Source organism: Dama dama, chromosome 20 (assembly GCF_033118175.1).
Source record: "Dama dama isolate Ldn47 chromosome 20, ASM3311817v1, whole genome shotgun sequence".
In the NCBI taxonomy this organism is placed as follows: domain Eukaryota; kingdom Metazoa; phylum Chordata; class Mammalia; order Artiodactyla; family Cervidae; genus Dama; species Dama dama.
This window is the reverse complement of record NC_083700.1, coordinates 20602499-20630070: the sequence shown is the minus strand read 5'-3', so window position 1 is coordinate 20630070 and position 27572 is coordinate 20602499. Positions and strand designations below refer to the sequence as shown.

Sequence of the window (27572 nt, the reverse complement as noted above, 5' to 3'; positions counted from 1 at the left end):
TGTGGTTCCTTTTGTAACCTGCACAGGCATGTTCACTCCCCACCCCTGAAAAAAATACATCTCAGAAATGACACAGATGGCTAACTAAGGACTTTATTTCAAACAAAAATTAAAAAATTGAGAGCTATCTCCCTGGGTGTGGGGAAGGGATCAGGGCAAGGAATTCCCCGAGGCTAGGCCAGTACCCTCAGACTGGAGGGGCCGTGATCACCCCCTTCCTCACTTCTGGGATGGGGGACCTCAGCAAGTGCAGGACCCTATGCCAAAGCCCACCTACCCAGGGGAACTCGGGCTAGGGCTCAGTCCCTGGGAGGGGGCAGTCAGGCAGCAGCATGGCCAAAGGCCAACCACAGGATTAAGTCCTAAGTACCAAGAACCTACTCTCTTCTCCTTCCTGGGACCCAGAACACATGAAGAGGATGGCCTGTGGAAAGAACCTCTCGGACCCTGGTGAGGAGAAGCGAGGCCCCAGCGCCCCCCACATTTATCACTTCTGTTCTCTGGAGGGCAGTGAGTCCTGGAGTCCATCAGGTGGTAATACTGACACAGCTGGGGTGGCGGCAAGGGAGCCCCAGTCAGCCTGGGCCCCACAGCTGGCTCTCCCCACCTGCCCTGGCAAGTTCTACCGTTACCACATGATCCTTTGTATTTCTTGCCTTCCATTTCCCTTGGTGGATGGCTGGGTGGGTGGGGCTTCCTGGCTTAGGGTTTCTCCAAGGGCCTTCCCAGGGAGGGTCCCCTGAACCCCCCATCGCGCTGGGGCCTGAGGAGGAGGGTGTCACATGATGCCGTTGGTGAGGTACTGGAAGCCGTCATAGAGTTTGGTGGTGATAGACCGCATGCTGCCGTCCACCATCTGCTCCACCAGCAGCTGGAGCTGCTCCTCAGTCATGCTCATGTGGAACCTCTCCTTGAGGTTGCGGATGGTGCTGGAGCCATGGAAGCAAGGAAGCTGAGAACCTGGGGGCAGCAGCGAGGAACAGGGTCACAAACGGAAAGGAGGGAGGGGCAGTGTAACAGTAGAGAGCCAGGCTGCCTGGTGCCCCTGCCCTCCCACCTCAAGAGATCCCTGACAGTGTGGACGCAGGTCTGCTTGGGCAGAGAGGGGAGAATTGGCGGGAGGCCCTGTTTTGAGCCCCCTTTCATCCCACATACCTAAGTACCTCTAGGTAAGGGCACAGGGGCAGAGGAGGGCAGGGGGTCAGCACCGCATCTCCTCCAGGGAAGGGTGGAGGGAGCAGTCTTAGGACCCAGAGGGAAGGCTGGGAAGAGTCTGGGGAGTGGGCCCTGAGCTGGGCACTTATCTGGTTGCAGGCCTCTGCCTATGCTACGTCTGACACTCACAGATGACCTGGGCCACCGTCATCACGGGGCCAGACGGGGATGCTCCTGAGCAACGGCGACAACCTGTGGGGTGGGAGCAGGGATGGGGAGGAGGAGACTGGCAGCTTAGACTGGGTGGACACCAAAGCCCTGAGGAGGAAATGGGGATGAGGGCCCAGAGAAGATGGGAGAGGAGGGATCCTGGACAAAAGACTATAGATGGCAAGGCCGTGAGGAAACAGCAGTGAGAGCAGATAAAGAGGACAGAAGAACACGGCTCAGCTCTGAGCAGAAGGGGTGAGTATGGCCCAGGGAAGGGGTCTGAGGATAGGGCCATCAGGGAGCAAGGTGGTGACTTTTGAAAACACCTGAGTTGCTGAAGAGCCAAGCAATGGAAGGAGACAAACTCAGAGCTGGACAAAGGATGGGGAGACAGGAAGAGACCAGGAGGCAGGAGATGGAACTCCTTTTTTTCCCGCTTAGTGCACACAAGAGGTAGTTTCTGTTGCCTCGGCCCTCCCGCCCTCCAGGGCTAGCGGTCAGGAATCGGGAGGAGTATGTGGAAGGAGGAGCAGGGCACTGGATCAGAGTTGGGAACCACACCCCCAGTCTTGAGGTGGACTCAACTCTGGAGGCTCCATGCCCCAGGGCCCCAACATAGCAGGAATTCTGAAGCACTACGGGTCCCACCCTATCCCCAAACATAGGCTTCTCCCCAGCCCACCTTGCTGCATGATCTCTACGATCTGCACCACCTTATCCATGTGTTTCCGAGCAGCAATCAGCCCCTGCAGCATCAACATCTTGTAATAGTTGAACATGTCGCCATCCAGGCCGCCCATCACCTGCGAGGAGAGAGTTGTGTGTGCAAGGGAGCTCACAACTTCCTCCCTTAGGTAAACGTGCTGAACTGTGTTACTTGCCCACCTCTTATCAGGCAGGAAGCCTCCCAGGATATCCAACCTCACCCTGACTTATTCCCATTTCTGATCTGTTTGTTCCCACTTGTGGGGAGACTACCAGCTCCCCCTCCCATGACACCACAGTGAGGCACCTCTCCTTCCTGACTCACGTCCACAAACTCTGTGGTCAGCTTAAAGGCTGATGTCTCAAAGCCCAGGTTTCGGGGTGAGCTGGATAGGATGAAGCCAAAGTCGATGTGGATGATGTGGCCTTCTGCGTCCAACAGGATGTTCCCATTGTGTCTGAGGAGGGGGCAGATGAGAGGAAGAGACAGTAGTAAGTCCGATTGAGGTGGGAGCTTAAGCTGCAACACACTGGCCACGTGACACCAGGCAAGGGCCCTGCCACTTTGCCTAGAACTCTGGGTCCAACCCCTAGAACCCAAAGCTGGCAGTAGGAAGAAAGGAAATTAGAAAAGTAGACTGCTAACAAAGGCAATGGGGTCTGACTTGCTATCATTAACAACTTAATAAAATAGCTTTAAGATTATCCCCATTTCCCAATAATCGCGCTTCTAAGCACCCAATCCCAATCTGGTAGAGAACTGGGAAGCTACAAAAGACAGCCTCTGCACTCTGTCCAGCTGTCACAGAGGCCATGCACTTGGCTTAGTGGGAGGCAGCCAGTTACAACCTAATTACCTGTGTTTTGTTTGTAATTCCCATTGGCCCACTGCAAATCAGAAACCCCATTGGAAGGGAACAGCAATCCCAGGCTGAGTGGAGTTTAAATGTAAAATAGTGTGTGGGCTTCAAAGAGTCAGCTTTAACTGTTTGGTAAAACCACTTATGTAAAAAAATTCCCAGGAGGCAATTCCTACAGGCTAGCTGCATGAAGAAGCTGCTAAATCACGTCAGTCGTCAGTCGTGTCCGACTCTGTGCGACCCCATAGACGGCAGCCCATCAGGCTCCCCCATCCCTGGGATTCTCCAGGCAAGAACAGTGGAGTGGGTTGCCATTTCCTTCTCCATGAAGAGGAGAGAGAGATAAATCCCAGGTCTTTGTGAGTCCCACATGAATGGCCAGTCGGAGGGGAACAATTAACATGCTAAGCATGTGAGGCCTGGCCCATAAGGGACATCCTCAGAGTCAAAAGAGGCTTTGTTAGGCTAAGAGCTCACAGTCTGAGGCCACCTTCTCTGGGGTTGGTTTGACTGGCCTAAAGAAGAGGGACAGAGGGAGAACCCAGTCCCACCTGAGTCCTTACCCCTCTGGGGAAGTGTAACAAATTCAGCAACACTTGAGAACCAGAAAGCCCCAGGTGTCCTAGTCCAGCCTCTCATTTTACAGGTGAGGAAACAAGCTGAGAGAAGAAATGACCGACTTGTCCCAGGTCCCAAGCCAGTGAATGAAGGGCAGTTCCTCTTCTCTCCTTAACCACTGGAGCGAACTCCAGCTGCACTACTGCAGGGGCCTCATTCTGAAGCACTTAAGGGGACCTTCAGCTGCTTCCAGTTCGGGGCCCCCTTCACTGCTGACGCTTCTCTCCAGTGGATGAGTCCATTCAGGACTTAACTACATCTATTCTTTTTGAGTTATTATGAAAGGTTTACCAGCTGCCCGTCTCTTCCTCTACTTTTAAAGGATGAACTTTCATCTTTCAAATATATTAGTTTCCTAAAGAATAGCCCAGAGGCCTGAGTATCACCTGCTTCCCTGCCCCCACTTACTCAACACAGGGGCTCAGGCTCTAGGCTCTCTGGGCCCTGGATTCCAAATCCTGACTCTTGAGGGACAGTCTAAAGCTTGCAACCAAGCTTTACTCAGCCATAAAAAAGGAATGAAATAATGCCACTAGCAGCAACATGCATGGACCTAGAAATCATCACATTAAGTGAAGTCAGTCAGACAAAAAGATAAATATTATACGATATCACGTCTAGGTGGAGTAATAAGTGAACTTATTTACAAAACAGAAACAGACTCACAGACACAGAAAATAAACTTACAGTTACCAAAGGGGAAGAGGGAGGATAAATTAGGAGTATGGGATTAACAGATACACACTACTGATATAAACAAAAATTTATTGTATAGCACAGGGAAGTATATTCAGTATCTTGTATTAACTTATAATGGAAAAGAGTCTGATAAAGAATATATATGTGTGTCTGTGTACATATATCCCTGTGACTCGGATGGTAAAGAATCTGCCTGCAATGTGGGAGACCTGGGTTCAATCCCTGGGTTGGGAAGATCCCCTAGAGAAGGGAATGGCAACTCACTCTAGTAGTCTTGCCTGGAGAATTCCATAGAGAGGAGCCTGGTGAGCTACAGTCCATGGGGTTGCAAAGAGTTGGACACGACTAATCAACACACACACACACACACAAACACACACAGTTGTTTAGTCACTAAGTCATGTCTGACTCTTTGCAACTCCATGGATTGTAGCCTGCCAGGCTCCTGTGTATACACACACACACATATACATATATATACATAACTGAATCACTTTGCCATACTTGAAACTAACACGATATTGCAAATCAACTATACTTCAATTAAAAAAAAAGTCAGGCATCGCAGGCACTTAACAGATGCTGGATTTCTGATAAGCGGCTCTTGTCGGTGAACCTTAATGTGCTGCCATACCACTGGGGACCCTGGAAGCACAGGCCACTGAACTAGTGCTTTCCCAGGCAGCTGCCCTAAGCCCACTGAGAGGCACAACTCACAGGTGCATTCCGAGCACTGACCCCGAGTCACTGTCTGGAGACAGTCTTAAAAAACAGGGCCTCGAGGGTGTAATAACCTTTGTATGGTATGTTGTTCACCTATGTGCAAAGATGAGCTTCCTAAAGGTCACATGATACTGGCAGAAATGGCAGCTCTAGGCAAAACAACAGATACTTGAGTTTCGGAAATCATATGCTGGAACGAGGAGAATTCAGAGCTGGGAGTTTCAACTTTTTGTTCACCATGTCTTTCACATTCATCTGCTCCTTTCTGCTCTTAGTCTCTACCACTGCCCTCACACCAGGCCTCATCACCTCTTGTTTGACAGCCGAAGGTCCATTGATCCACCCTTGCCCACAGTGCCACAGGGCACACTCACTCAACACAGACCAGCTCACAGTATTTCCTCTGCCTGCAGAATAAACCTCCTGAGCCTCATGAAGGCCCTACTAATCCAGCCTCAACTTACCTGACATTACCGCTACTACGTGCCATGCAGTGTGGCCCATGCTTAAATGACCTCGAATTGTTTCCTCTGCCTGGAACATTCTTCCTTTCCATCCACAGCTTTCTCTGTCCTCATTCTCCTTTTTCTTTCAAGACTGCATGCTCAGACCCTTGCTCCTCCCATAAATGCTTCACTTCTTTGCCCCTTGCCCTGGTACTTGTCAGTCTGCCTCCTTGCCTTAACAGAACAGGAATACATCTGTCTCCGCCTATAATATGTTGTTTGTTTCATCTTTACATCTTGGCAGTGGAAGGTGGTGATGAATAAATGAGGAAACAGAGGAAACCCTGGAGAAAAGCTAAGGATGAGGGACAGGAATTCACCTACCTGTCCTTGACCTGTAGCAGGTAGCAGACCAAGCAGTAGCCAGCACAACTCTGCACAAAATTGCGCTGGGCACTGAGGAATGCCTCAGTGGTGTAACTGCCATGCTCCTGTAGGAAGTAATCGAGCAGGGAGAGCTGAGACTGCTTCTTCACCTGGTGTATGGATACAGCGTTGACCACTGGTTCAATCATGCCACTGTCGGCCGAAATCACAAGAATCTTATATGGCTTGATCCACAGGGGTACTCGCTCCTGTTCCCAAATGGACTGTGAGGAAACACACAGAGGCATTAAGACTCTAAATGAGAGGAGGAGGCTAAAATCCCTTCTGTTCCCAACCTCAGACAGTTCCCATCCTTGGTGGCCTTGGATTCTAGGCCATCAAGTAAGTAAAACCCTGTAATCCCACTGAGGACCAGGAAGTTTTGAAAGGAAATCCAGGGTCTGACAAGACACAGGGTGGCATGTAGGAAAAGGCATCTTATAGAGAGAAGTTCAAAAGAGGGAGAGGAGAGGAGACCTAACTGTCACATCCCAGGCAGGGCAAGTGGGAGCTATTAATCCAAGTTCAAAAAACTGGGAAAAAGACCAAGAGATTTAGGTTCAGAGAAACCTTCTCCAGAAAATGAAAATACTTATATCAACAACTGACTAAACAGGTAAATTTGCTTGTAGGCAACCACCCTGGGGGGTCAGGGATTGACATCTCAGCCCACCGCAAATCACTTGCTACAAATCAGTTGGGAGTTTTTTGATCTGTGATCAGAACAGGTGTCAGTCACAAAAGGGCCACAAGAGATCGCTGTGGAGCTGCTCCTGGGACTTCACTTCTGGGGAGAAGCACCAGCTTAGTTCAATGAAAATCCAACTTTGGCCTAGGCAGGAAGTTGGTCCCCAGCAGAGTTCCCTGCAGAAGGACCTGTGTGATCACCTCAGGTGGGCTACAGATGGGCTGAGTTTCCCTTCTTTCTCCCTCCCTTGTCTTACCTGCAGTTGCTTTAACACCTGGAAGGCCAACAGCTCCTGCCGAAGGTCATCCCCACACTTGACAATGACTGACAGGAGCCGCCAATTGGGGAGATGGCCATAGGGGGAACCCTCTCTAATGCGCCTGTGAAGAGAAGCAAAAAATGTCAAGGGTGATGCCAGGCTTCCCTGGTGGTCCAGTGGTTAAGAATCTGCCTTGCAATGCATTGGACATCAGTTTGGTTCCTGGTCCAGGAAGATCCCATGTGGGATCTTGCAACTAAGCCCCATGCCACAACTGCTGAGCCCATGTGCAGCAACTACTGAACCCCACACACCCTAAAGCCTGTGTTCCACAAGAGAAGGCACTGCAATGAGAAGCCCGCGCACCACAACTAGAGTGGCCCCTGCTCTCTGCAACCAGAGAAAGCCCGTGTGCAGCAATGAATACCCAGCACAGCCAAAAATAAATAAAATAAAAAATATTAAAAAAAAAAAAAAAAAGAGCAGGGGGTGATGCCAGGTTGAGGACACACAATTTCTATAAAAAATTCATATCAAACCCCCCTCAAGGTAAGGACTCAGACTGCCTAAGGCCTGATGGATTTTTCAGAGGAGACTGACAGAATATGGAGGGTGAATCCCCACCCAACTCACCGCACTTTCTCCTGCCAGGGCTCTTTGAGAGCAACTGCAGAAGGGTCTTCTGGGTCTCGTTTGAAGGCTGTGGGGGTGTGAGCCAGCTGCTCCGAAAGGCGCCGTCTAGCAGGAAGAAACTGTATCATTTGCTTGGAGGAGTTACCCCAGATCCTCCTGTCCCTGTCTATGCTGGCATTTCCTGCACTGTTTCCTTGACTCTGGGCACACAGAGATAGAAACCTGGGCTGAGAGAGACTCATGGAAGGAAACACACCACTGATACCTCTCTGCTCACCTGGTGGTTTGTAATCATGCTAATGCAGATTAGCAGCCCCTCGCCATTTTCCTACCAAGATTCTGCATCAGAACAGACACAGCTCCAGTATCTGCATTTCCCACACCATCTCCTCCTTCTCTGAGCAATGTGTCTGACATGCGTGTCCTCTGTCTTCCTAGACCCACTCTGGGAAACGCTCAGACCTTCCTCTGGTGCTTTCATTCCTTTGGAGTCCTTTTAAAATTTACTTTCTGTAGTATCCCAGTAACTTCCCAGCCCACATCTTCACTCCCTCTAGTTTGGTGGCATCAGGACAAGGACAGAGTAAGGAGGGAGAAGAGGGAAGCTACAGGCTGACAAAAAGGAAGGGAACAGAGACAGGTGGCGCCTAAGAGAGGAGTGAAAAAGGAGGGGCCACACGGTCTGGCCATACCGGATGTCCCCTGCTGCAATGAACACAGGCTCCTTGCTTTCCTGGCTGGTGATGCTGTCCACGGAGAACTGGGAGATGTTGTCACAGCTGTTGGTGTGCACTTCAGGGAGCTGGGGAGAGCAGGGCACTGCCGGTCAGAAGCGCTAAGCACAGGGGCGCCTCTTCCACCTTCTCTTCAGATCACCCTTCATGCTGCACTCTCCACAGCATGACCAGTCCTCCCTTTCAAACTCTGCTCCAAGAAGCCTCCCCAGGTCATGCATTTTCTGGACCCCACACTATTTAGGTTCCCCACCCTGCCCCCAGACCCTCTAGCAGTGTTTTTCAATGTGTCAACTATAGCTGCATCAGAATGACCTGGAATGCTGCTAAAACACAGATCCCAGGCCACCATCAATCTGAATTTAAATGACTGGGAATGGGATCTGGAATAATGAATTCCTAACAAAGCCTCCAGAAGATTTCCAATGCATTCGAGTTTGCAAACCACTGCCAGGACCATCACAGAAAGCTGAACTTTCAGCTTTATGCTGAGAGCTCCCCAAGGCCAGGAATGCAATCTTAGGGTCCAGAACAGACCCTCTCCAGGCTGCGTTCCTCTGAGTATTTCTTTAAACTAAGCCATCCGATCTTTTATTTCTTTGGGTTGTGCTGGGTCTCTGTTGCTGTGCAGGCTTCCTCTTGTTGCTGCGAGCAGGGGCTGCTCTCCAGCTGCGGTGCTTGGGCTTCTTACTGCAGTGGCTTCTCTTGCTGTGGCTCCTGGGCTCTAGAGAACAGGTTCAATGGTCGTGGAACACGGGCTTAGTTGCTTTGCATCGTGTGGGACCTTCCCTGGCCAGGGATTGAACCTGTGTCTCCTGCACTGGCAGGTGGATTTTTTTTAGCACAGAGCCATCAGGGAAGCCCTAAGCCATTCAATCTCATCTCCTCATCTCTCTCTAACTATAAAATAACAGACGCCAAGGCCCATATCAAGTCCCGTCTTTTCTCCTTCCTTTGTACCAGTGCATTTCTCCTTAACCCCATTCGCCATTACTGCACATTGCTTTGTTGTTTACCTTATACATAGATTTTTTGTTTTTTTCTCTTAAATGTCTGCATCTGGTCTCTCCAGTTGGACTGCCAGCTCAAGTCTGCCTTTTCACAAAGTGGAATGTGATTGGGTCATAGCTCTAACAGAATCCTGTTCTGGATCCCTACAACCCCAGAACGAAGTCCCAGTTTCTTTCTGCACTTAGAGGATCCTTCTTATATCTCGCCCATTTTGGCCTCTCCAGCCTCATTCTTTACCACTCTTCATCTCACGACCACACCTCAGAGCCAAACAAAATTTCTTTCTATTCTTAAAATGGACCAAGCTCCCTTGTGTCTTCTGGTGTCTGCATGAGCTGTCCCCTCTGCCTGGAATACTCTGTCCAGCTAATTCCTACCTACCTCCAGGCCTCAGCTGAGGTATTACTTCCTCCAGGAAATCATCTGGGGTGTGTCCAACCCCAAGTCTGGAATAAGCGCCACGCCCACCTGCAAATGCTCCCCTGACACCGAATTCTCTCCAGCACAACCTGGATCACACCACACTACATCTCCCTGCTGACTGGCTTTGTTCTCTCTCCTATTAGGTCACAAACTCCTTGCAGGCAGGGGCCAAGCCTTGTTTACTAGCACACAACACTCAGAGTGGGCAAAAAGAAGGCCCTCCATAAATATTCCTTGAATGAACAAACATATGACTTATTCTTCTTTGCTTTATATAGCAGGTGTTCAATATACATTTTGATTAAATTTTCCACTCTCCCCTGGGCTTAGAAGTTCTTCCTTACGTTAAGCCTAAATTCTTCTTGCAGGAAAACAAGCTCCACCTGAATCTATTCCAGACTAGACCTGTTCAGTGCTTCCCCTCTCACCCCTGTCACTAACTAACCCACTCATTTGGGCATTTGCTCCAGCCTGCCTCAGAGAGTGTTGTGTTGTCTCAAATACAATGAAAGCGCCTGGCGAACAGGTCCTATGCCCAGTACTACTTCCTTGGAGCTCCTCCACCTGCAGCTCACCTCCACCTGCAGCTCGCCTATGTCATCCACCGACCAGGCCTCGTCATCATTGTCATAGTTGGGCACAGTGCTGAAGCTGCCTGCCCGCTGTTCATGGGTGATGCCGCATTCGGGCAGGTTCTCTACAGACCGGGTGCTCCGAATTCGGTTCTCGGGGATCCGGGCAGGGACACTAGTGGTGTCAAAGTTTTCACATTCGAGGACTTCCACATAGATCAGGTAGGGAGCCTGGGGGGATAGTGAGAACAGTATTTGTAATATACCTCCACCACTGTTCCCCCCAAAACTCAACCCTGGTAACACAGTTTGTCCTGCTACCCACCCCTGCGCCAGCCCGCCTCCATCAGTCCCCAGACACCAGGAATGCCCTACTTAGGGCAGGAACTGATCTTATGAATACATATGTAAGAATCTGGCTGAGAGTATATAGGTCTAGCAAATGTTCAGCTGAGCTTCAAAATGTATAGAGGGTGCACCTGACCAAAACCACCCCAAACTATCAATTACCACCCATCAGAGAGGCCTGAATGCCTCTGTGGGCTTGTCCTCAAAACAGAAAGCCTAGGAAAAAGCTGGGCACTGTGTCAACAGGATTCTAATCTTCAATACGTCTTCTGGAAAAAACAAACAAACAAACATCTGAACCATCAGTACTCATTTGAACCAGCATACTGCTTTAGCTAATTCTCTCCAATGTGAACTGGGCACCTTTCTCTCCTTCTCCCTGCCCACTGTGATCAGAAAAGGTCTTAGAAACAAACATTTCTCTACTTTTATTGTTGCTGTACCTGGAAAGCCTAAGAGTTATGGAAGGGCTGGAGAAGAGCTCCCAGAAGGACTAGAAGGAGGTGAGGAGAGCAGCTCTCCTCTGAGACAAGAGCAGGAGGCAAGCTGAACACGTTAGGCTGCTTTGGTCCAGAAAAAGAAAGCCCAAGAACAGGGACAGGCGGGCCCTCAGAATCACAGCAGAGCAGAGGTGAAGTCAAGGCTGACAGGTGTACATGAGTTATGGAGGAGTTCAGGGTGTCGGGGGGCTTCCCTGGGCCCGTACACAAGCATGGGAGGAGAGTCAGATGAGAGGTCTGGTTGAGGCCAGAGCCCACCTACCTTGTCCTTAGAGTTGAGGACGACAGCCTGGGTGTGGGGCACGCGGACCACGTGGTGGTCAAAGCCGGCAGTGGGCAGCCAGACTCGGGCGGGGAGCTTGTGGTTGAGCAGGGAGAGCTCTGAGATCAGCCGCTGTGTCTTCTGCTCCTTGGTGGGGAGCGTGGCCAGCCGCTTGCCAATCGCCATCAGGGACTTGATGAATTCTCGCTCAGGAGCCAGTCTGACGGGCTACAGGGGGGTGGGGTGAAGTAAAAGATGGTGAAGAAACCATAGAAAAAAGTGGTCCTCCCACTTAGTCACGACCAGCCCCGCAGGCCAGGGGTCCCAGTGTCTCCAGTACTCCAGGGAAGGAATACCTTCCGGCCCTGTCAGGAGATCCCACCCATGGCTATCAACCTGAACTGGGAACAGGCAGAAAAGCCAGTACTGCCCTCCCTCACAGGCTGCTTCTTGACGGGAAGGGGGTATGTGACTCCGGGTCACTCGGTGCACCCCACTGCTCCTGGACTTGAGTTCCCGAGGAACTGTCCCAAGGCTCCCAGACAGATGGGAGGGTGACATCCAGAGAGGTCAGCCAGAGGCCCAGGCGGAAATGCTGCTCACGCCGAAGCGCTTCACCCATCTCAGGAACGAGGCCATCCCTCTCCCCACCGGGATCGCTAGGCTGGGTCTCCACCAGGCCCACAGAGCTCCAGAGGGGAGCTGTGAATCAGTACCTCCCCTTTCAAAGGAGGATTCAGTCCATTTAAGTGACTTTTGCTGCTTTCACGGCATTCCACCTGTCCACCCCACAATCTCTTACCGAGGGTCAGTGCGCATGCAGGGTATGAGGCAGGATGAGCAGACTTTGCACTAATGAGGGAACAATCAACGGGGAAAGAAAAAGCAGATGGAGGTTGGGAGGTGTGCGGAGGTGGGTGGAGAAGACAGCTCCTTTCAGGCCCTGATGCCGGCCCTGAAGGCCGGTCTTTTTCAGTGATTCCTCCTTGGATCCTCTTCCCCCACCTCTCAGGGACTAGGCTACCCACATTCGCTCCCTCCTGTGGGCTTGGCTGCTCACGCTGGGTACTTCATTCTCAGAGAGGGCAAAGTCAGTGTTGGGAGTCAGGCGGGGATGGGGAAAGAGATGGGCTCAGCTAGACATGGAGAAGGGCTCCATTGCCAGCCTAAGTCCTTCCACCTTAAGGGGCATTTTATCAAAATGGCCACCCAGCTCGCTGGCCCATCTCTCCTCAGCTAGGCAAGAACAATACCTCTTCCTCAAACAGAAACAGGAATATCCCACTCACCAGGCTTCTCTCCCTCTTTGTATGTCATGCTCAGTTTCCCGAGTGAGAATTTCTACCCTCACTCCCTCACATTGCCATAAAGAGCTTCTTTGGAAAGCCGGGCAGTACCAGGCCCACCTCTGCATGTGCTCAGAGCCAGGGTTCCGAGGGACAGCTCAGCTCTCAGGCTCTACCCACAGGGGGCTGGCCCAGGGCCCCACACAGCAATGAAGACCAGGGTGTCTGAATCAGTCAGGAATGCTTTGGGAGGCAGGGTTGAAAACAAGATAAAGACAGGAAGACAACAGAACTAGACCTCTGGTCCCTGGAAATATCCTAGGGGCTTCAGAGAGAGAGAGAGAGAGAGAAAGGAAGAGGAAATCTGGAGACTCATTCCTTCATTCATCCTGATCCCCTAATCCATCCACTCAGGTGGCAAACGGTCATGTTCCCAAAGACCCTCCACCCCAACCAATTCATAGTTTTTTCAGATTAGAAACAACACAATTCCTTCCCATCCTCAATTCAGCCTTTGGGCTGGGAGCCCCTAAGTTACGTCAGCATGTTGGAAATATGACCCCAGGCCTCGAGAGAGAGGCGCTGCCACATGTGAGGAGAGAGGAGTCATGACTCAAAAGGGGATCAGCACAGAACAGAGAAAACTGATTGGGAAGACAAATCAAAAGTAAAATGTAAAAGAATCATCCAAACTCCCAGAGGGTCCAGCATTTCCTCTCACGTCTCTGCCCAGCAACAAGGTCCGAGACCCTGTGGGACCGGAGGGTCAGGGGTTAGTTCAGGGGGAACAAGAAAGGAGAATGAGGGTTAAGAAACATACCGGGCAGGGAGCTGGGAAAGGGAAGAACTCGGACCTGGAAGAAATGTGAAGTTAAAAAGGACACCGGCTGTGGGGACATACAACTTTCCTTCAGGCCAAATCCTGTTTGCTTTTCCAGTCAGCTCACCCAACATGGGGCCTGGCATTTGGAAGACACTGAACAAGCACTTGATGGTCTGACGGCAGAAGCCACAGGGAAAGGGTGCTGGGTGGGAGAAACAGGATCCTGGGGGTTTCTGCCAAGCAGTTCTTGGCTTCAATCCAGGGGTAAATTCTACCTCTCTCCCAGCTGTTTGCTCTGGAGAACCAGGAGCTGGGGGCTGAGTTGCACTGCATCCCAGCTGTCCTGGGAGAAGGATCAACAGAGCCTCCTCAGCCTGGGCTCAGAGCACTGGCAATGAATAGCAGGGGCTCCTCCAGGTCTCGGAGGCCTGGGAGTGAGGGGCTGAAGTCCCAGGAAGAAAAGGCAACTTTTAACTCCAGCCTTGACCTGAGGACTCAGGAGACCTGGGGACGGAGAGGAAATGCGGCCATGGGGGGAGCCTGCCACCCAGTCCCAGCCTGGCCCCACTTACGGAACTGAATGAATTATCAATACTCTCGGTGCTGGAGGAGAGCTCCTGGGAAAGGGCCGGAGGGCAAGGGGAGAAGAAGGGGGCAGGGAGGGAAGGGAGAGAGACAAAGGCAAAGAATTTAGCTCCAACCTGGATCATAACTGTTTCTCTTATGTAGCTCTACCTTTCTGCTTTAATGAAAGAAAGTCAGCCCACAAATGCCACTTGCCCAGATTCTTGACATTGTGGAAGATGCTAGAAGGCTAGCGTAGACCTTGAGGTCAGAAGGGCTGAAGAGGTAGTGGCCTCTGCTTTTCATTTCCTGCCCTTCTGTTCTTGCCTGCACAAGTCTTCCTTCTAGGAAAAAATCCTACAGCTGGATCCCTGAGGGAGGCAGGTACCTCAGTGCTGCAAAGCTTTCCTGATTCCTCTTTATTCATTCACATGCTCTCAACCAACCTCTTCTCCATGGAGACCACCATTGAGACTGAATTTAACAAGCTGCATGGCCCCCATACCAGAAATCCCATGTTCCTCCAGCTTCTTGGAGACATCAAGGAGGAAGCAGAAGAGCTAACCTTTTAGTGTCAGGTACATCTCCTCTCTAATCAGCCTCATTATCACCCTGGGAAACCCAATCCCACTCTTGAATCATGTGATGAGGGCTAGCAGGGACCCAGGAGCATGAAACATCTGCGTTAGGTGCTGCTGGGAGTTAAGGACGAGTAACTCCCTTACCTACCACACTTCTGTAGGCTTCTGATCAGGGTGTCTCATGTGACACTCAATAAACTGCAATTTTTGGATGTAAGTTGAGAAGCCAGGTCCCAACTGAATCCATCTGAGAAAACGGAGTGGCTGGCTGCTCCACAGCGGCTCCTAGTCCCACCCAGTTCAGGGGAGTTAGCTAAAACTCACCCCGTTCCTATGTCTTACTAGTGTCTGTGAGCAAAACAGGGACAAGGACTGGTACTGAGAATCACTGAGCAGCTCTGCGGCACTCGTGCACCGGCCCACCCTGGCTTCTGTCCAAGGTCTCCCAGGACAGGGAGAACGGGCAACATGCGTACACAGTGCACAGGAAGGGAGGTCCTGGACTTGAGAGACAAAGTCGAAGCAGCTCCCAACGCAGGAGGGCAGTGGTCACTGAGCTACTCTGCAATCAGAATTTCAAGCATCTACTTAATTCGATTCCACGGTTTACGTTCTATTCCAGCTGGAGGCCCTCTTGTCGGGTCTTTCTTTAAAGAATCTGGGGAGAGTGGCACTTTGAGGGAGAAGTCAAGCTGAACACTCTCCCAAGGCCACAGCTCTTCTGCTTGGTGGGGGAGAGGTGGTGGGAGGGAGCACCAAGGCAGCAAGGGTGTTCAAGTTGATGATGACCTGCTAGCTCAATCTCTACCCAGGAGCTGGGTGGGGAAGGAATAGTAGGCAGGATATGGGTTCCACAAGCCCCGCTCCAGCTGCTTCTACAGACAGGACAGTCCTGTCTGACTCATTAACAGCCTTGGGGGCAGGGAGATACATCAAGAACTGCTCCTCTCTCCTCCTCTGGAGACTTGAGTCACTCAAACTGAGTCAGCTCTAAGGAGAGAAGCTTGAGGCCAAGAAGCTGACATCACAGTCTATTGGGCTGGAAGGCCTCCTGGGCTTCCAGTGTGATATGCACATTTCTCTGTACAAAGGTTATAGCCCTGAGAAGACAAGGCTGATCTACATTAAGTGGGGAATCGTGTGGGGTGGGGGTAGGATCTAAATCACTGCTCCTTGAGCCTCCACCCTAGGTCAAAATAATTGCCATGTGGTTACAACTGGAAAGGAAAACTACCTGAACAACTTAAGAGTTCCCTAAGTTGAGAAAAACTGCTCTGAAGGGTTGGGATGGGGTGGGGGAGTGGGAAGAGGAATAGTAGGAGATGGGAGAAATCAGTGCTGGAGCCCTTTAATTGTAGGGGAGAGTGTAAAGGATTCCTCATTAAAAAATAGAACCCTCTGTGAGATGTGGGCAGAGAAGAACTCTGCTGGGAGACCCTAGGCAGGAAGAGACTGCACAAGCACCTGAGATTCTTCTTGGAGGCCTCCCTTCACCCTCCAGAGGTTCCCTGCTGGTGGTGGGAGCACAGTATTAAACTCAGAACCCATGGGGAAAGCCAGAGAGGGCGAGCAGGGTGTCTCTCCTTTGAGAGTCTCTGTTCAGACCTTAGATAATTATGTGCTTTGTTTTAGTGAGCTGTATACTTCCTCCTCACATGCAGGAATCAACATTTCAGGAGAGTCACGAACTCCACCAGAAAACTGCTAGAACTAATAAATTCAGTTAAGTTTCAGGATATAAAATTGAAGAGTTACAAACCAAACAACTTCCTAGATAATGGGATTTCCCTATTACCTTGTAAGTTCCTGGAGGAAAGGACAGCATTTTATCCTACATCCCCCACTGCCTCCAGCACAGGGCTCTGCAGTGGACAAGCTCAAGAACTATAGGCTGAGTGAATTAATGTTGCATGACAGGGGAGATGGAGGATTAGGAGAAAGCAAGCCAATACTTGGGAGACAAAGGCCTTGAAAGATGTATCTCCAAAAAGTCACAGGAGTTTGGAGAGACCTCTGTGCTGAAGACTTCAATGCTTAGACTCCTGGTGACTCTCTCTCACATCTCCTGGGGAGCCACAGTGGATTCTGGTGTCTCTCTCTGCTAGCACCATATAACCTGGGAGTGGTGTCTCCTTTCGTCCCTGGATCTACTGACCCAAGAAAAAGGAGCCAGGTTGGGAAGAATGGCAGCTGGAGAAGCCAATCTAGAGGATTTAAGCATTCACAGAATACCTGTGTCTCAGCATCACCCCAAATCCCATCCTAGGCAGGAGTGAGCTGCAAGAGGGACTAAGGATCAACACAGTACAAAAAGCTCGAGGCCTCAGTTTTTCCGGTCCTAAGAAGAATACTACAAAATGCCCGTGGAGTAAAGCCAAGTGGCGCCTGACACAAGGCACCACGGGATTCACTTACAGCTGCTCACACTCCTATCACTACAGGCTTGACCCCCAGAGGAGCTCCCAAACCCTTCACGACCTTAGTCCCACCAGCTCTGGATGATTCTTCTTGCTCTGCAACAGCCTCCCTTCATGACCCTGGGCTTCCTGCCAAGCTCAACCGGAAATGAAAATGGTCCATTCTGGTTCTGAGAACAGCTGGGCCCTGCCTGTGCATGGGTGTGGAAACCTTCATGGCTAAGGCCTAGGCTGTTCTTCCCCGTATGGACTCTGACAGCTGAGGCTGGGTGTGACAGACACTGGTTGAGAAACTTGAGCCAAATCATCTAACCTGTTTCCTCAGTGGTAAAATAATACCTGTCTCTTAAGGTTCCCTGTGAGGATTAAATGTAAAATATTTGACTTGATGCTTGGCATGTACTAAGTGCTCAATAAATGTTAGCTCCTTTAGTTTCACTATTATCATAATAAAATACCAAATTTGCAGACAGACCAGGCTCTGTACTCTCTTTCCCTCCTGCCTTTCCCTGCCCTAGTCACTCTGACCTCTTTACTTGAAAGAAGTCTCATTGTATCAAAAATGTGGGTGGGTTGTGGGCCCCAGAGAGGCAGATGCCAGCACGGTGGCTATACACATTCTCCAGCAAGTGCAAATTCCTTGGTTTTTTCTCCCTTCTTCCCTAAGGCTAGGCTGGCAGCCAGATGGGAGCCTGGCTGGTGGGGAGTCAGGGGTGGGGTGGGGACCAGGGGACCATTTTCTGGCTGGGACATTAGGTAAGTCACAAATACTTGGCTATTCACCGGGCAAGTTTCCCTGCTCTCTGTCCAGATGTGGAATAACTGGTGTGTATGAAGCCTGGAGTGCTGCATCCATGGGGTCGCCAAGAGTCGGACACGACTTAGAGACTGAACAACAATATGACCAACTGATGGCTTATCTCACCCCCACCCTATCCTAAATGGGACACCCCACTGCTGCTTTCTCTTCTTAGGCTTCAGGCCCTTGACTCGACACTGGGTGTGCCCAAGATTTACTCCGTATCAGGACTGCTTCCCTCTTCTTTCTGTGCTTCTCCCAAATGACATGGGAAAGAGACAAGCAAGACAGCCCTTCCCCCAAGGAAAGGGAGGTGGGAAGGCATTCTGCAGATGCCTCAGTGATAGGGAATGAACCTTACCCTTATGTCAACAAGGAGCAGGATCTCCAGGGAGTGAGGGAGAGGGATTATGAAGAGCAGTGGGCAGGAGAATGAAGCTGAGGTTCTACTTATCATCTCCCCTCTCCCAGAACACACAGAATTCACACACAGAACCCCTCTTCCTCCCCGCCATGGTTGCTGCTCTGAGAGGTCCTGGTAGATATCCCAGGGTTCAAGTCAGGCTGGTGAGGGTCTCTGCCACAGTTCTCAGGAAGTAAGAGGATGGCAGTGCAATTTAGTGAAAACCCACAGGTCAGGAGTATCAGCCTTGCTATTAAGCTATACGACCTGAGGCAAGTCACTTTATCTCCCTGGGTCTCTGAGTTCTCTGTAAAATGAGGCAGCTGGAATACATGAATCCTAAGGTCTTTTTCCATTCTAACATTCCATCTTTAACTGGTGAAATGAAACACAGGGAAGGAGTGAAACGGACAGAGTAACCCTGAACCAGACATCCTGTCTCCAAGCCACCTGGCTTGCCCCTCCGTCCCGCCCGGGAATTTTACCTCATCCTCATTCTCCACTTTAGGGTTGCTGGCTGTTCGTTTCAGGTTGCTGCTGAGACTTATGCTGGCAGTGGCATCTGACTTAGAGCGCTGGTGAGTCCTTTTAGAGGGAGACAGCCCTGTATCGGGGGCTGGGCTCAAGGAGGGCAGCTCCCTCTTTCGGTGAGCGGGCTTCAGCTCATCTGAGAGGATCAGCTTCCGCAGCTTGGTCCCACGGGAGTGTCGCTGAGTGGAAATGTGCATGTCTGAAGAGTAGGCCCCCAGCAACAGAGCACACTGGAGGGAAAAGTTAATGCTCTGGCGGCAGCGGTGGACTATGTAGGGCTTGATGGCATCACCCACATCCTCATCCATGTGAATGTACATGTTAAGCAACTGGGGCAGATAGAAGTCCACATCCTCATTACGAAAGCAGAAGAGCCGGTTGCCGATGTAGGCCTGCACCCCAGGCTCCTTGGAGTTATACAGGTATGAAATGGCCATAGAGATGTCAAACAGTTTTGACTCAAACAGCCTCAGCAGCCAAGACTGTTTGGCCGAGTTGTTCTGCCGCCGCCTTCTTGCTCCCTTGGCTGTGCCTGAGGCCACCGTGGCCCCCATCTCATCTTCCTCCTCCCTTATCTGGGCAGGTGGGTCGTCCAGGCAACGGATCTCGCTGTCCACACCATCCCCATTGACCAGCTCCAGTGGGGTGCCTCTGCTAGAGATGGCCACGCCTCCATGCAAGAGCTTGACTTTCTCCAGCACCTCTTGGCAGGCCTTCTGGGCCACCTCAGGGTCAATCACCGAGAGCTCCCCGACCCCCTCCGTGATGACACTTAGCAAGGAGCCCCCATTATTCCCTGGTGGGCCAGGAGTGGGCTCGGAAGTTGGCTTCAGGGGGGCAGGCTCCACTACCGTGTCTCCCATGGCCACAGCCAGACTCTGAGCTTCCAAGCTGGAGAAGGAAGGAGGGAGAAAGGAAGAGAAAGGGAAACACACATACACACACCATTAGTGGTGCTGACCTCAGGTCTGGCCCTTGCCAGGAAACCTTCCCAGGCATCCCCTCTCTGTATGTCTTCTGGGACTCATTCAAACTCAGATGAAAAGTCATTCCCTCCCAGGAAGCTTACCCTGACTCCCTCCTTCCACCTCCCACCCCTACATTACTCTTCACTCCTTCTGGGCTCAGTTACTCAGCTTAGCCTCTGTTCTTAACTTGTATCTGCAAAATGTTGCTTTATGTATGTTACATTTATATAGGTTTACAAATTCTTTAGATAGACTGGGAAGCAGTTCTGGTCTTAATTCTCTTGTCCCCAACTCTTCAAATGCTTTTTTCCCTCCATGCTCTTCCCATATCTCCCTCAAATGCCTTGCCAGTAACCTTTATTTTTGCCTCTTTAAACTGTTATTTTCTTCCTCATATAACACTCCATACACAGGTCCTGAACATCTCACCTTTATTTAGCGCTAAAATCTTTATATGTTTTTCCAGTTACAGATACTTTTCTTACTTTCCCTTTTAGACTCAAAGCACCCAAAAAATAATGGCCAGCAAACACAACACCAGGCTTTACCGTGAAGAAAATAGCTCAGAAACAACCATCGTCAACCCTGCTGAGGTGGGCCATTTCTCTGCTTACCTGAGCACATGACATTGTGCTCCCTTCCTCCAGTGATGTGGCAGCTGAAGGATGGTGGAAAAACTCCTGAACTTGGAGTCAAACAGGCTGAGATTCAAAATCCTGGCTCTGCCAGTATGTGTGTAAACTTGTGCAAACCACCTATCTTCTGAGTTTGTTTCCTCAACTGTAAAATGGGAGGAAATGTGTCTATTTCTTAATGTCACTGTGTATTAACAGAATGAGTAACTTTATGTGTGTAAAAGGAACTAACGTGTCTGTCCCTGGCACACAGTGTGTGTGTGTGTGTGTGTGTGTGTGTGTGTGTGCGCGTGTGTGTTTGTGTGTGTGTGTGTGTGTGTGTGTGACTCATTCGTGTCCGACTCTTTGCGACCCTATGGACTGTAGCCCACCAGGTTTCTCCGTCCATGGAATTCTCCAGGCAAGAATAGTGGAGTGGTTTGCCATTCCCTTCCTCAGAGGAACTTCCCAACCCAGGGATCAAACCCTGGTCTCCTGCCTTGCAGGCAGATTCTTTACTGTTTGAACTACAAGGAAGTCTAGTATAGGCACACAGTAGTACTCTACAAATGCTGCTGCTGCTGCTAAGTCACTTCAGTCGTATCTGACTCTGTGCGACCCCACAGATGGCAGCCCACCACGCTCCCCCGTCCCTGGGATTCTCCAGGCAAGAACACTGGAGTGGGTTGCCATTTCCTTCTCCAATGCATGAAAGTGAAAAGTGAAAGTGAAGTTGCTCAGTCGTGTCTGACTCTTAGCGACCCCATGGACTGCAGCCTACCAGGCTCCTCCACGCATGGGATTTTCTAGGCAAGAGTACTGGAGTGGGGTGCCATTGCCTTCTCCGCTACAAATGCTAGTTAAATCCTTATCACCTAAAAGGTTAATAAACAATTCACGTGCACACACCTATGTTGTTTATAAGGGGAGTGACTTATTTAATACTTGTTACTCAAGACTCTTCCAAAACATTTATGTGAGTCCTCTCCTATCCCAACCCTAGTTTCCCCCATTCTCATACACACACTCCAAGAACTGGAGGGGCTGTGAGAAGACAAAAAGGTATCAGGCTGGAGGCCACGTGTCCAGAATGTCCAAAGGAGAAGAAAACATACGACCAAGGATCCCTCTCTGGAGGGATCAGAAGGAAAGTCAGTGAGAGGACACTGTTGATAAAAGCCACTGCCTTCCTAGAATGATTCTTCAGAGACTCACCAAATCCAGATCAGGAGAATCAGTGCAGAACAGGAGGAAATCTCAAAGCAAGGACTGGGAGAGGCACACTATACTAATGTCAGATTGACGCAGCTCCAGAGTCTGGCTGTAGGTAGCAAAGGACTCAAGAGGCCTCGTCACAAAAATACAAATAGCGTGAGGCTACGTCACACTCAAGAGCATGAGCAAGAGGAAGGCAGAAGCAGTTGTGGAGCTGGAAGGCAGGTAATTTCCAACTGATAGTGACATCAATGAACCTGATAAGTGGGGTTTGACCCTAGTGAACCCAAGTAAGTGGAAGGAGGCTCAAGATACAGATTCTCTAGTCACTCTGCAAAGCCCAAGTTTCCACTGCTATTCTTTCAGTGCCTCTTGAACCTCTGAAATGTTAAGACTCAAGGTTACCTTCATCTGCCCAACATATATAGTCCAGCTTGCTCTCCCCCAGCAGTCAACCACTAACATTGTGCAGGAAGATGGATGGAGAACTCTTAAGTTCTCAAGGAGTATTAAAAAGAAAAAAAAAGCGACTTCAGTTTATTTTTCTCCTAATTCTGTCAAGCAAGAAGTTCATCCCCCAATTAAATTTCTCTGATGCAGTCTGAGACTGGAATTGGCAAGAAGGTGGCAACTCTTTCACTATGCTCTTTCCCAAATGAGGCAGTGACCTCTGAGCAGTAGAACCAGCATGGCTGCCTCTGCCCATGCGGATCTGTCTCTACTGGCAACTGTGGGTTGCAAAGGAATAATAAGAGGGAAGTGTTAATCAGTACCTGCTGCAACTCTGTAGCACACTGCACCAGAGGGTTCTCAAATTCCTCAAATTCAACTGGGACCACTACTACCCTTTAGGTCTGCTTAGACACTCACACAACAGACTCAAATCACTCTATATAACCAACTGTTTTTTTTTCAATCTCTCTATGCTTGGCACATGATTCTTTTTTCCTCTACTCCAGAGATTTTCAAGACACCAAAAGCTTCTAAAAGACCACTTTTCAAAACTTTCAAGGGAAAAGAAGTTCAGACATTCTCCCACATACAGCATTTCAGATTCTACTAGGAAATGCAGACGATCTGGAAACGGTCACAAGTGGGATTACTACTGGCACCAGGGAGGAAGCCAAGGAGGCCATCATTTCTTTTATGCCAGGGTTGAGCTAGAAATCCCACATCACAGTATTTAGGGGACTTGCCCACTGAACAGAACAGGTCCCCCACTTGACAGCCTTTACTCCCCAGGGAACAGATAATGTCAAGAGGAGGAGGAAAAGCAAACTCCTCTCCTGGAAAGGGCAGCTCTGCCACTGGAAACCACCAGACTGGAGCCTGGTCTCCCTCCTGGCCCTCCTGAGTCTCAGGAACTGCCTGCCTCTGAAGCAAGTCATGGGGAGAAGCAGCAGCTGAAGGAAATGTAGGTTGTTTTGGCAATTTAGGCAATAAGAAAAAAGAAATGGATTTCTCAAAACCTAACTCCAGATATGGTCTTTAACATCAGTTAATTCATTCTGAAATACAAAGAAAATATAGCTTTGATAAGTAACTATTCTAAAGAGAGTGAAAGGACTAGAAAGCAAAAAAGGAAGAAACGGTTTCTGTATTCACCACCTTTCCCCTTTTAAGTCAGAGAACAAGAAAAACCCCAGAGAAGAAAATCCAAACCTTTACTATCAAATGACTCCTATGGCTCTCAAGGACACAGACAACTGAGGCTCCACATTTCACACTGGGAGCCTAAAGTGCCTTCCGGTGAGGCTAGAAGGGAACTGAAGAGGTCTGCCATGACCCAGACTAGCAGCTAGTTTCTCGGAAAGGGGTGTGTGTGGGAGGGGGACAGGGAATGTTGACAACCAACTGGCTCCACACCTTATGTCTGGGCAAAGAAGGGACTCCTCAGGTGAGCATCAGAGGGTTCTTCTGGGCAGAGCAGAGAACAGCAGTGAAGGAGGCCAGAGAGGGACATGTGCATGTCTTCTGTGACTAAGCATCAAAGTCTGCAGATTTTGGGGGTAGGAAATGCTATCACTTAACCTGGCTTCTTGCTTCTCATCACCTCAAAAGATTCTAGACAAACAACTCTCCACTGGCCTCCATGAAACGACTTGGTGGATTGGTCTCTGCTAGGACAAGATGTAAAGAGCCCCAAATCAATTTCCTCACATAGTTAATCACCATCGCCTTCTTGAAATCTTTTTCCACGAACTAGATAAACATGACTGCTTCAGATCAATCCTCATGTTTTTAATATGTTCCTGTATTTTCATAGAATGACCCTTAAGAGATCATCTTATTTATTGCTCTACCTCCAAACAGAAAGGTGAGCTCAATTTTCCATTGCCTTTTAAAAGATCCCTCTGGAAAAAAAAAAAAGAAAGATCCCTTTGAGATGGAGAGATGGATCATGTGAACCGGAAAAAAGAGTAGTGGAGCCAATATCTTCATCCTACAAGGTAGGTAGTTAAGAGAGGCTATTAAAAGTTAATGGATAGGGTGGGAGGTGGGAGGGAGAGGACATACATATACCTATGGCTGATTCACACTGATGTATGGCAGAAACCAACACAACATTGTAAAGCAATTATCCTCTAATTAAAAATAAATAATTTTTTTAAAAAGTTAACGGAAAGAAGGTTCAAATGTCATTTAAAGGTACTCAGGCTTCCAGTAGAAACAAAAACAACATATAAACAAGAAGAGGTATGAATCTTCTAAAACAGTCTTCTTTTGTAATGATTAATAAACCAAAAAACAGAGGAACAAAAATTTTATCTAAAGCTCTGGCAATAACTATCAGAGAGAAACACTAAAATAACTAAGAGGTTATCTCTAGGAGTAGGGATGAAGGGAAAGGGACTATTGATTTTCATCATAAATCCTTTAAGTACCGTTGGATTTGTTAACAAATGCACATATGTCTTTAATAATAATTTTTTAAAAAGAAGCTGCTCTTCAAAAGGGACTCCTAATCATCCTAAGCTGCCTGTTCTGCTCCTGAGGACTCCCTCCTCATGTCTCAAAGTCTAACTCAAACCTTTCTTTAAGGAGGTCTTAGCTCATCCTTCCCTCTTAACCTCAATGGTAAAAATGGAGTTTGAGTACAACTCTTCCCTTGTAGAAACACAGAACCAAGCCTTCAAACAGGCTCAAGCCCTACCAGGAACCAGGTAAATGCTTACCCAAGGCCCCAAGGCAGAGTGGCATCAGGGGATAGGGTAGGGAGAGCAGTGGTCTCAGGGAAGTTAAGTCAATATTGATTGAGGTGCAGAAATCTGTTCAGGGCTCTAGAGCTGGTATAAGCAGATACCAGCCAGACAGCCCAAGCCAGCTCTGGGAGCCCCTGCTGAAACAAACAGATGGTAAAGAAAGCAACCTGTACACTCACTTCTCTCTGAACTGTTCCTCCCCACCAGAAGCTCCAAATGCACTTGAACTAGGCTCTCTCCGGTCTCACGCCACTTACTGAAAGGTCCCTCTCAAGCTTCTTCCCCAAATTAGACAATCTCAATTTGCTGCTTTGGATAGTGTTCGGCAAATGTGTTCTCACGTAGTGTGGACCCAGCTCTGAGAAGGAAGCAGAGAAACTAGAAGGAATATGACTTCTCTTTAGGGGTGCTCCCAAGGAGCAAAGCTGCTCCTAAAAAAGGGGAATTATGAGATCGGACACTGGCTGGCTAATGAGGAGGCAGACAAAGGGGGAACCAGGACAAGGCAGCATGATTACTTTCAAACTGGCTTAGAGTAGGAAGATGAAGGGAACTTCACGTGTCCTTTTCACTACTGGAGGCCAAGAGAGAGACATGGCATACAGGTGAGCAACTAGCTTCCTAGATGCTAAGTTCCTAGCTTCCTAAGTCCCAACTCACTCCAAGTGTTCTTTTCTAGCCAGTTTCCTCAAAGGATTTTCCACAAACGTACTTTACGCCTATAGAATCTGGAGTTATGGCTCAAGTACAAGAGGAACAGCAAAGCTGGTCAGCAACTTAAAGCAGTGGGGAACCAAATCAAGGCAGATGAAAGAATCAGGCCTGGAGCTTGCCTTTCAAACTGACTTACTCCCATGGTTGGAGACTAGAAAGTTCAACAGAGAGACCAGAATGAAGGAATATTCTCAGAACAACTGAATCACTACTAATAAATACTTTGTGTCTGAGGAACCCAGTGTTTTGTAAACAAATAATGAGGTCAAATTTTTCCCCCCACATAGTGCCTATTACTGTACCTATGCCTATAGAGTGGACTATTTTCCCAAAAAAAGTCACGCTAAAGGTCAAGAGAAGAAGTCACATCCTGAACCCAGGAGTCCCGATTCTCAATATACAAGCTTTTTCCATTGGCTCATGTTCCTTTTCCCAGTTACCCCCTGACCAAATCCACTCCAGGCCTAAGCTCTTACGGAATCAACCAAAACCATTCTAGTAAAGCCACAGAGAGTAAACCGATTCCTCTTAGGGGTGGGAAGACACTATATTCTGTGATCCCCCTAAGACAAGCCTAAAATTAAATTATCCAAAACAAAATTTCTCACAACCTCACTCAGTTTCCACGCAGGCCTGTTCATTCCTCCAGCAAAGTGTAATCTGATAGGAACTGCTTCAAACTTGCTCCATCCTTCTGAAACACCCTCTGTTCAGAGAAAAGCCTGTGACAGCTGAGGCTCCCCCTCCTCCCAACACATCTTCTTAGCTCAAGGTTTAGCTGATCCTGAAATAAGTGGTATGTAAAGGTAGAGTGACAGAGAACACATAAGGACCACAGGGAAAACAGTATCGTAAGGATCAGCAAAACCCCTGAAACTCGAGGGAGGTGTCAAAGCTGGAAATCCTGAATGGGAAGGAGCACTGTCAGATCTCTCTTCTACAGGAACAAACCTCCAGAGGTTGGGAGATCTGAGGAAAGGTCGAGAAAAGCTAAAGAAAGTTACAGGAATCATTAAAGTACTCTAGAGAAGGAAGGATTAAGGTCAAAACAGAATGTAAACAGTACTTTGGGAATGATGGTGAGTGCCTGAGATCCCTTAAGGAGAAGGAATAGATAGTTCTTGGAAGCCAGGAGCTGGGTGGGTGGGTGGCAGTGAGGTAATGGAATCAGAAGCAGCAGAGGAAGAGACGGCCACAGAGGATCGGGAACCAAGGGCTGGGGATGCAGAGACATCGGAGTTAAGGGGCAAAACAGGAAAAGGGATACAGGCGGAGGCCGTGGGAAAAGAGGGTGAGGCACAGACAACGAGGAAAGACAAAAAAGGATGGACCCTATAAAAGGCATCGTGATGTGGAAAGGCTTGACGACTTAAGAGAAGATAATGCGGGACGGAGGCAACAGGGATAAGCGTGAGGGAGGGGGGAATCCCCGGCAGAGGGAGGAGCTAAACAGAAGAGGAAGCCAAAAAGCAGAGGAGGACCCCAGGCTCGGGAAGAAAGGGTGGAGAAGGAACCCGGGGTGCAGCTGCCACCGGGAGGACAGTTTTGTAGTCGAACCCCGGTGTGGGGGCGGGGGAGGCTGTGCTGGACAGGGTGGGAGAGGGACCCCTTCACACACAGGGCAAGGGGCACTCACGGGGTAGGAGTCGCTTACCTCCGGGGGACCCCGGCGGAGGGGGTGCGGGCGGTCGGGGTCGGGTTGCCGACACCGCCGCCTCAGCAGCAGCGGCCGCTCCCGGGTTCCATTGGCCGCCTGCGCTTCCCTGACAGCGGCCGCGGCGGCTGCACCAGGCCCCGGCTGCGGGGCTGCCCTCGGCGCCGCCTGAGGGGGCCTTCGCGCTGCCGCGCGTTCGACCGGGCCTCACAACCTTCTCTTCCTCCCTCGCACCACCAGGATTAAAAAAAATAAAATAAATTCCTCAGCAGATCTCGAGTTTTCTTCTGAATTCAGGCCCTTCGTGGGCTCTGCTTTCTTGCTACGCCGACGCTCAGGACCCTACGGATCCCATAGTAATCTAAGGAGTCGGGTGAGCTGCCTGAAACATGCCTGTTCAGAAATAGAGAAGGGGGCGGGAAGAGAGATTTGGAAGCCGGGGAGGCGGAGAGGACCAGGGGAGGAGCTTACGGGTGGGAGGAGGGGCCAAACCTTGGGAAGCGGACCTAAGAGGCAGCGTTTGCGAAG

The 27572-nt window shown here is 49.7% G+C and overlaps 1 protein-coding gene across 4 annotated transcripts; it reads right to left on the bottom strand.

Annotated features, from left to right (window-relative positions):
• Positions 1 to 75: 75 nt before the first annotated feature.
• Positions 76 to 27238, bottom strand: PI4KB (phosphatidylinositol 4-kinase beta). Of its 4 annotated transcripts, XM_061120845.1 has the most exons (13): positions 27045 to 27238; positions 26002 to 26096; positions 18631 to 19567; positions 13954 to 13998; positions 11273 to 11500; positions 10166 to 10393; positions 8115 to 8224; positions 7423 to 7527; positions 6787 to 6910; positions 5801 to 6066; positions 2396 to 2528; positions 2048 to 2168; positions 76 to 960 (listed from the first exon to the last, which is right to left on the bottom strand). In XM_061120845.1, the coding sequence occupies exons 3-13, from the start codon at positions 19537 to 19539 to the stop codon at positions 779 to 781; spliced, it is 2451 nt and encodes an 816-aa protein (XP_060976828.1). In that variant the 5' UTR covers positions 19540 to 19567; positions 26002 to 26096; positions 27045 to 27238; the 3' UTR covers positions 76 to 778. The 4 variants fall into 4 exon arrangements, with proteins under 4 accessions (XP_060976828.1, XP_060976827.1, XP_060976829.1 ...); XM_061120844.1 differs by lacking the exon at positions 26002 to 26096 and having other exon boundaries at positions 27045 to 27236; XM_061120846.1 differs by lacking the exons at positions 13954 to 13998; positions 26002 to 26096 and having other exon boundaries at positions 27045 to 27226.
• Positions 27239 to 27572: the final 334 nt, after the last annotated feature.

Bases quoted from the DNA above. Each gene is read 5' to 3' on its own strand.
- PI4KB (XM_061120845.1), bottom strand. From the start codon at position 19,539: ATGGGAGACACGGTAGTGGAGCCTGCCCCCCTGAAGCCAACTTCCGAG. The intron at 10,394-11,272 runs GTAGGTGGGCTC...CTATCCCCCCAG, and splicing joins TCCTCAACTCTAAGGACAAG to GCTCCCTACCTGATCTATGT. The intron at 6,911-7,422 runs GTGAGTTGGGTG...TTCTCTTCACAG, and splicing joins CCCTGGCAGGAGAAAGTGCG to GCGCATTAGAGAGGGTTCCC.